The sequence below is a fragment of the Dipteris shenzhenensis genome, chromosome 21 (genome assembly GCF_047967505.1).
Source record: "Dipteris shenzhenensis isolate YYH24624 ecotype China chromosome 21, Dip_SZ_1.0, whole genome shotgun sequence".
Classification (NCBI taxonomy): domain Eukaryota; kingdom Viridiplantae; phylum Streptophyta; class Polypodiopsida; order Gleicheniales; family Dipteridaceae; genus Dipteris; species Dipteris shenzhenensis.
In genome coordinates, this window is record NC_141616.1 from 41,929,369 (window position 1) to 41,938,735 (window position 9,367).

The following is a 9,367-nucleotide window of genomic DNA, read 5'->3' on the forward strand; positions in this document are numbered from 1 at the left end:
AGTACAAGTTAACCCAAGTTTGCTCTTTGATCAGTAAGGAAACTGACTCTCGAAGTATTCCTCAACCATAAACGTAACCATACGATTTCAGCCAAAGACAAGTACTAGCTCTTGACCTTTAATAAACGGTCCATGTGCTCTTGATCTTCAAAGTCCAAGTGGAAACCCAAGTACTCTTGATCTTTAAAGGCAAGAGCTTATATTGAAGAAATACGAGTTCATGTTGAAACCTTATACACTTAGCTGCTGTTTCTACAATAACCCAAGTACCCTTGGTCATAAGCTTTCAGCCAAAACCAAAGAGCTTTTATTAAAGAAATAAGAGTCCATGTCGAAACCTCAAACAATTGAAATACGAGTCCATGTTGAAACCTCAAACAATTAGCTACTGTTTTCTACAATGTCACATACCATTGGGCATGGCAAACAGCTATCAAGCGAAGAAACAGAGTCCATGTAGGAAATTCAAAAATTACGAGTTCATTTTGAAACCCAAACAAAAAATTTGGCTCTCTTAATGAAGCCAAGTGTGGGTATCGAAGCATGGGGCTACATGGAGCACCCTTAACATGCTCTCTTACATTGAAAACTAGACTTAGTAGGCACCACAATAGGTGGATTGATATGACTTCTCATATTTCTGTTTACATTCATGTTTGCAGTAGTGGTCTGCCCTGTGTAGGCAGTAACAAAGGCAGAGAGAGAGGGGTCAGAAACACTTATTGAAACAATCCGTCTCCTTCAGAAGTTTATAATTCCTCGTGCAGATCATCATCTTCATCTTCACTGTCAGGAGCTGCTCCACCTGTTTGCTGATACACTTTGGAAATTATAGGGTTGCACACAGCCTCAACTTCCTTCAATTTCTCCTCGAAATCTTCCTTTTCTGCGCTTTGATTATCATCCAACCAATCCAGAGCGTCCTTCAGTGCAGAATCGATTGTCTCTTTATCGTCTTTCTCGATTTTGTCAGCCAGCTTGTCCTTGTCATTGATGGTATTTTTCATGTTGTAAACGTATGTTTCAAGGCTGTTTCGGGCATCAACTCTCTCCCGAACCTTCTTGTCTTCTTCTGCAAATTCCTCGGCCTCTTGTACCATTCTGTCAATTTCTTCCTGGCTCAACCTACCCTTGTCATTTGTAATGGTGATTTTCTCGGACTTTCCTGTACCTTTGTCCTCAGCCTTTACGTTCAAAATACCATTGGCATCCACCTCAAATGTAACTTCGATCTGGGGTACACCCCTGGGAAAGGCAACGAATTCATTAGAGCTAATGATCTCAGAAGAGCTACCGAATATCCACTTCAACGCGTGTAGGCAGGTAATCAAACTCAAGCGAGCACGGAATCATATCCTTACCTTGGGGCTGGAGGAATGCCAGACAAGTCGAATTTTCCCAACTCCCTGCAATCTTTGGTCATACTACGTTCACCCTCGAAGACCTGTCGAATGCATATTTTAAAACAGCTATAGGTCTCAAATGACTGGACCTGGCAGAAATTGAATACGTCTGGCAAAGTTTAAAAGTGTGTTAGGTAAAAACCTGGATAGACACTGTTGTCTGCTGATCCTGATAGGTGGTGAAAACTTGAGACTTCTTTGTAGGAATAACAGAATTCCTTGGTATCAATTTGGTCATCACCCCACCAACGGTTTCAATCCCGAGGGTCAAAGGAGTGACGTCCAAAAGGAGGATATCTGCAACAGTTGAGAAATATAATACGCCTCAAACTTCACCGAATATCGATACTTTTGATTCACCGAACGGCAGTAGTGCAACTATGCAGGCGATTTAGATCTCACCTTTCGTTTCATCACCGCCTTCACCACTCAAGATACCACCTTGAACGGCTGCGCCAAACGCAACAGCTTCGTCTGGGTTTACACCCTTGTTAGGCTCCTTGCCATCAAAATATTCCTTCAACAATTGCTGCACCTTCGGAATACGAGTACTTCCACCAACAAGAACAATCTCGTCGATTTGAGATTTTTGAAGCCCCGCATCATCCATGGCCTTCTTCACTGGACCCATAGTCTTCCGGAAAAGATCATTGTTGAGCTCTTCGAACCTAGCTCGCGTAAGGGGCTCGGAGAAATCAATGCCATCGAACAAAGACTCAATTTCTACTCTGACTTGGTGCTGGTTGCTCAAGGCCCTTTTCGCCCGCTCAGCCTCTCTTCTAAGCTTCCCCAGAGCGCGGTTATCCTTGCTGATGTCCTTGTTGTACTTCTTCTTAATCAACTTAATGAAGTATTCCATGATGCGTTGATCAAAATCCTCGCCTGTAAAAGCGTAGGTCGAGATCAGTGGGAATTCAGCCAATGAACATCGTGATTCGAAACGGTCATAAGAATTCTAAACGAACCTCCAAGATGCGTATCACCATTCGTTGACAACACCTCGAACACACCGTTGTCGATAGTAAGAATACTGACATCGAAAGTACCACCACCAAGATCGAAGACCAGAATATTCTTTTCACCTCCCTTCTTATCCAAACCATAAGCTATGGCCGCTGCGGTTGGTTCATTGATGATACGGGCAACATTGAGGCCAGCGATAACTCCAGCATCTTTCGTGGCTTGCCGTTGAGCATCGTTGAAATAAGCTTCACAGATCATGTCCAGGGAGGGTCAGCAAGGCGGAAGACGACATTTTCAAACTGAGATCTATTGTGGTCTGAACAAAACTCGAAGGTAAGGGAAGGGGAAAGGGCAGCCAATCACATTTTGATCCGCTCACCTGGAACAGTTACCACTGCATCTTTGATCTTTCTGCCAAGAAAAGCCTCTGCGGTTTCCTTCATTTTGATCAAGACCATTGCGCTAATTTCTTCAGGACTGAAAACTTTAACCTCTCCATCCTTGATCTTTACTTGTATGTAGGGCTTCCCTTCCTTATTAACGATTTTGTAAGGAACGAGTTTCATATCCCTCTGTACTTCCTTATCCTCAAATCTGTTTAACCACATAGACTCCGTAATCAGCAGATTTCACAAGCGCTACTTACTAGCATAAGACTATATCAACTGTTGAGAACTTACTTGCGGCCAATCAATCTTTTCACATCGAAAATAGTTCTTTCGGGATTGGTAGCGGCCTGGTTTTTGGCGGCCTCCCCGATCAATCTTTCACTGTCCGTGAAAGCCACCCAGGATGGGGTGATTCGGTTACCCTGGTCATTTGCGATGATCTCAACATGACCGTTCTTGTACACCCCGACGCACGAGTACGTCGTTCCAAGATCGATCCCGATGACGGTGCCCAACTTAGGGGCCTCTTCAGAGGCAACGATTGAAGCCAGAAAAAGCCCTGCGGAAAGTGGGTACTACGTTAGCTTGTGCCATTATCTACAAAGCTTCTGTTTCTAGATTTGAGAAGGCAACAGAGGCGGAGTTTCTGTAAAGTCCTTGTACTGGGCAGGATCAGACCCATAATACTGCAAATCGCGGCACGGGAATGCGAGATACGTTGACAAACGCGCTAAATTATATAGTTTACAAACAGTTGGAAGGGGAGAGATCTACTAGTCAGAGGGAAGATTGACGAGAAAGGCTAGAGCGATCCGGAATGCGAGTCGGCGACAGGAACCGTTCGAAGAAATGAAACTAGGGGAGGGGAAAGGAAGGGAAACCGAAAAGGAGGAGGGAAAGGAAAGAAGAAAAATACAGAAACCAAGAGGGGATTGAAAAAGCGAGAGAAGGGACGTACCTGCGGCGATTATGGAGAGGAGAAGGATGCCGGAAGGACGAGGAGGAGCCATAGCTACGAAAATGGGGAGCAAGGAAGACGAAGATCAAAGGAAGAAGATGAAAACGTCAGCCGAAGAAGACGACGGAACTCGACGGAACCCTAACCAAACGCGACGGGAAGATCAGGTCTCGTGCATCGAATCAACGGAATGTTTTGATGATGGACTTGTGGTGGGAGGTATTTAAAGCGAGCTCTTATTTGGCCGGGTCGGGTCTCCCTTCTGCCTTCTCTCCTTCGTTTCCTCCAATCAGCTTCCTCGTTCCACGTCTCCCCCCCCTCTCCGCCAATCACCGCCCTCCTTTTATGCTGGATCCCTCCCAGCCACCCGATCCTCCACCTCACCCCTCCGATGCCGTCCGTTTCTCTTCCCCCCAATGCCACCTGCCGCTCGATTGTCCACGTCATCACTCCCGATGCCGTCCGTTCCGACGCTCTAGTTGCTTCTTCGTCGTCGAAGCACGATCATCCCATGCGCGACACGTGGCTCACCGCTTGCTTGCATAGGACCGTCACACGTGGCGGTCCATTTCCACTCTCGGTTTAGGAGGAAGAGGACACATGGCATCATTTCGTGTGTTGGAGGTGGGGACCACTAGGGGACAAGGATACATGTCACCTTTGCATGTTTTTGAATCCCTAAAAAAGGGGAACCCATTCTGGCTGCCAGGGTCTAGAGGCCATGGTCTAGGATGGGAGAAAAAGTGGCTACTCCCATTCTAAATCCATCTTAGACCACTTGGTGTAGGATGGGAGTAATGATGACAAAAAGATTCCCATCCTAAACCCCATCCATGTGCTAAGGCCCTAAGGTTCCTGCAAAATGAAGGGTATACTGAAGGTTCATCTAAAATGAAAGGTAAGTTAATTTGTATGAAAGGGTATACTGAAGGTTCATCTAAGATGAAAGGTGTGCCCATGGGAAGGTCTAATTGGAGGTTAGCCTTTGAGAAGCTAAAAATGTTATTTTTCAAAATTCACATTTGGATTTTTATGATTGGGCTAAGTTTCACTTGCTATTTGCATCCCTTGAATTTTTTCCCCTTTTGCTCTCTCTTCTTCTTTTTGGCCTTGGCCTACCCCAGGGGGGAAGGGTATAGTGACCGATGTGTGTTTGGTGAAAGCCAAAATTCAGAATTTCCTTTTTAGCCTCCCCTGGGGGGTAGGCTATAGTTACGGTTGTTTTTGGAGAAGGGAAAAATGGCTAAATAAAAAAAACCAAAATTTTTAAATTTTGATTCATCAGATTTTGTTTCCCTTCCACGTGTCTATCTTCTCCGGATGTTTACTGGGTGCATCGTGTGGATTTATGTGCACCCTCTTTTGGCGTTCGACGTTTCGAGGCTGTACTAAGATTCAGTTGCCTTTTGCATGCGTTTCGAGCTGCCCTAGTGGCATGGTTGGTCTCACCATCCACGTGTTGTTCGCCAATTGGTGTGATGGTGTGTCTTCTAGGACCCTCCATTTTCGGTGGAAGCTCTTTCACCTGTGCATTCATTCATCGGACCTCCATGTTGGAGGGCCTCCTCCAATGCAAGAGGGGCGCCACTCTTCCACCTATGTTAGTTTGTGCATGTGTTGGCTCTTGATGGACCGTCTTCGTTGAAGCAAGGGCACACCTGAGGCACTTTTGGAGCATGCAAGCGTTGTAGCTCGGTGATGAAGCAGAGACGTTATTGGTCGATGATCGTCAGCTGCTGCCTCCTGATCGTGCGTCTTCGATGTAGAACGGCGAAACTTGAATCGGTGGGGCAACCTTGCAAGTATGCAAAGGTCGGAAATGGTCGAGCATGTGTTTCTCTATTTTGTGTCTTGCTCTATATAAATGGCCGCTCTGTCAAACTCGAATTTCTACTTTCACCTTGTTCTACAACAACAGTATCTTCTACCTCCGTCTGCCATTCATTCATGGCCTCCAAAATTGAATACTCTACCGAATCCATGGAAACAAGCAGCGACAATTTCGAGCGGGGTATCTATGCCAGGAACTCTTGATATCATCTTTTCTTCCTTCGATTATTCCTTCCTTGTTTTAAACAGCTTTATAAAAATTGTGAGAGTTTGCTACTTCCACTTGTAACTTTTGAAAGTGTTTCCTAAACACTATTATAAATATTAAGAGAGTTTACAATTGCTTAATCTTATTTTTTTGTGTAACTTATCTCAAGCTTATTGTAAGTTTTGGTGTTTGTTAATACCTTTATAAATATGGTGAGAGTTTCCTTAATACTGTAACTTTTGAAGGTGTCTATTAACACCATTAAATATTAAGAGAGTTTGTAACTTTTGAAGGTCTCTATCAACACCATTAAATATTAAGAGAGTTTACAACTGCTGAATCTTATTTTTTCTTGTAACTTATCTAGGCTGCGTTAAATTTTATAATTTGAGTTTCATCTTCTTTAAAAATATATTTAAAAATGTTTTTTTAAATGTTTTTATATGTGCTTTGAAGATTGGGTTTTTCTTAAATTTTATCCGAAAACTAGTCCAAAAGTATATGTAAAAATGAATTTGTACATTGACAAGTCCAAAATTAATGAAATAAGTGTTATTTGCTAATGCTTGTGCATCAATGCATTGATTCAACGCTTCGTTGACAACTTCAGTTGGTCGCTTTGTCTGCCTTCGGCATGTACGAAGTACAATATGCTTCTGTGCCATGTGGGTTTAGTATGAATTGGATATCTGTATTAGCACCCCACAACTTAGAAAGTTTTGGATTAAAGTTGTTTGTATGAATGTCTTTTGGGTGTCTTTTTAGAAATATAGTTTTTGTAGCTACAGTATATTGAAGAGCAAGCAGATATTCTTTGTCTGTTAGTTTAATGCACTGTAAGAAACTGTCAAAGTTTAAATTGTCTACATTGTGATTTTCTAGCGTGTTAAATATATGTTTTGCATTGAGCTTGTTAGTTGTGTTTTCTTCATCAGTTTCCAAGGGAGTTAGTCATTGTGTTTGTCGCATTGGTGGCCTTGGAAATCCAAATCGGCATCGCTTTTTTCTCTTTATGCAAGCTCTCCGATGTCAATGTCCATATGAGCTTCATCTAGTAAAGTACTGTCAGTCATAATGTACATGTCTATGAAGTTAACTACATCATGTGTTGAGATTGAATCAAGGGTGCATCTTCAATCCATAATAATCCGTGGTCATGTTGGCTTCCTCTATTTTGAAACTCAATAACAAAGAAATAATCGTTAACTTTGCCTAGGATGTTTTTTTCTTTTACGAGAAGGTTCTTTAATGCTTGGAATTTATGAACATAGTAACGCGTGGTTGTAATTGGGTCCAATCGTTCTAGTACTTTTGCTCTCATCTGTATTATCTCCATGTTGTAGGTATTGTAGGCATTCTATTAACGGAGTCCATAGTTTTTTCTTGCAGATAGTGTTATAAAAAATGTTGGTGCACCAAGTTGTCGCAACATTGCAAAAAGATTTTTCTTGAGCTTGTTTTTGTAGTCCATCAACGTTCTTAAGCACACAAAATCCCTATATCCGATATTTGATTGTAGGAGATTCTCAAATTTAGTGTCAACTGCAACATCTTTTGTAAGTAATGTACATCTCTTTAATTGTGCTTTACGCATTCGTACCCATGTTGATGGTAGTATTTGTCTAACCATTATTTTCATTGCCTTAAAAAAGAGATTTTCGATACAAAATGCAAACCCCCTATTAGTGAGTTCCCATTGTGCTATGCTTTGGTATGATGTACATTGAGGATGCATGACCATCCTCAACCACTCCCCATCGAAAGGTGGATCCTTGATTCTTAAATTTTGGCTAAGTCTTATTAACCCATGGCTCTGAGACCTTCCATCTCCCGAAGGTGACCTTCCATCTCCTCCATTCCATTGATCTTCTATCTCCTCCTTGCCCCTAAAGCTGCCTCTTGTCTTTCCACCTCCCCCCCTCCAAGCCTCCATTCGAGAGCTCCTTCTTCGTGACACGTGGCAGGCTCTTCTCCTCCAAGCTGCCATGTGTCCTCTCCTTTTTTTTGGGTGTCCGTGGTTAATAGGTTAAAGATTTGGAAATGCTAGCTCCTGGCAATTCTTGTCCTTTAGCATACTTAACGGAGAGAAATCTTTAGAGGGAGCCACATTTTTAGTTTTGTCCTCATAGTCAACAACTTGTTGACTAGTGTATATTCCATGGACTAGTGTGTCTGTTTCTAACTCTTCATCAGTTACAATGCCTATAGTTTCTTTGCTCCATGTGTCATTCCCTGCTAATTGTTCTTACAACTGAATAATGTGCTCCATCCATAGAGGATTGAGTTGCACATTGTTTTGTTGGTACAACGGTGAGCTTAGTAGCTCATGTAGAGCACGCATTGTTAAGGTCGATCGGACAACACCACTTATATGACTATGACTATATTCTAATTTCCTCTTTAAAGCTACCATTATTGTCGTTCAATCATCAATAAATCATGGAAGCAATCGTTGTGCTCGATCAGTATTTGCAAATACATTTGCCATGCTTCCTCTCATACCAAGTTGACCCTCATAAGATAGCTCTCTTATTTGTGCAAATGGTATCCTTATTGAAATAAGCTTGTTCTCAATTTGGTTTAGTTTTGCAACGTAAAATGTTTTAGATGGTAGGACCATGTTCTTGTTACAAAATGTTGGGACTTTTGACTTTCGTATTTGGTTGATACATATAGAAAACAGATAAGGCTGGGTCAAATTTGATGTTGTTGCTATGATGTCATGATTTTCTAGAAATGATTGACTTTTTTTGGACATTAGCTTTAGCTTCCTTAAAAATGTCAATGTGCCACAACATAAACATGCATGTTTGGGGGAGTCATTGATCTTCATCTTGAATAATTCTATTTTGCATTTTAAGGGCCTCTTTCTTTTGTTATGTGTTTTTGCTTCATGAGGCTGCTTTAAATTTTGTAATGTTTGTAGGCTTGTTTGCATTCTATATTTTTTTTTAATTGTTCCTTTGAGAGTGTAGTTTGGTTGTGCATTCATTTCTAAATATATTTTTACAATTTTGTTTGCTATGTGTTGTGGGAACATGTGTATGAGTTCAAGTAGTCCTTCCTCATCACTTTTACTCCATAATGCATATTTTCTTTTTAAAGATTTTGCAAATAGTGGTGATAAAGTGGGAGGACTCTTTGTCTCATCTAGCAAAACGTCCTTGCGTTGTCTTGAGTGTAAAGAACCTATCTTAAAAAGCTTAGTTGTGGTTTCACCATTATAAAGAGGTACATTACATTATAGTTTCAGATGTTTAGATAGGTGCATGAGGCTATCACAAATCAAAAACCTTGAAGATGATGATGTCCGTACATAGGCCACGATGTGTTCTTTAGTTGCTTCCATTTACTTTGTTTGAAATTTTAGGCAAGAGACACCAAGGAGATTTTTTGGTGTCTATTGAAGAAGAAATTGACATAAAAAGCATATGGAGTAGTTCATTATATGTAGTATGTGGAAGAAGCTCCAATAAGCACTTATAATGTCCATGTTTCTTGGGTAATGGATGTTGAATTGTTGCATCTTTGGAACGTCATATATGCTTTCATGCGCATTATGCTCCATTTTAATTACAAGGATACTTCAAAATATACACAAAAAGTAATGAAAATT

The 9,367-nt window shown here is 41.5% G+C and overlaps 1 protein-coding gene across 1 annotated transcript; it reads right to left on the reverse strand.

The window, feature by feature from the left end:
• Positions 1-347: 347 nt before the first annotated feature.
• On the reverse strand, positions 348-3,923 carry LOC147888869 (heat shock 70 kDa protein BIP1). The gene is made up of 8 exons (XM_087392285.1): positions 3,714-3,923; positions 3,047-3,314; positions 2,746-2,960; positions 2,369-2,611; positions 1,806-2,285; positions 1,546-1,700; positions 1,362-1,444; positions 348-1,245 (listed from the first exon to the last, which is right to left on the reverse strand). The coding sequence occupies exons 1-8, from the start codon at positions 3,763-3,765 to the stop codon at positions 750-752; spliced, it is 1,992 nt and encodes a 663-aa protein (XP_087248411.1). The 5' UTR covers positions 3,766-3,923; the 3' UTR covers positions 348-749.
• Between the last annotated feature and the right edge of the window lie 5,444 nt (positions 3,924-9,367).

Excerpts from the sequence above, each read along its gene's own strand:
- LOC147888869 (XM_087392285.1), bottom strand. The coding sequence starts at position 3,765 with ATGGCTCCTCCTCGTCCTTCCGGCATCCTTCTCCTCTCCATAATCGCC. Across the intron at positions 2,612-2,745 it reads TGCAGTGGTAACTGTTCCAG|CTTATTTCAACGATGCTCAA; the intron begins GTGAGCGGATCA and ends TGATCTGTGAAG. Across the intron at positions 1,445-1,545 it reads AGACAACAGTGTCTATCCAG|GTCTTCGAGGGTGAACGTAG; the intron begins GTTTTTACCTAA and ends TGCATTCGACAG.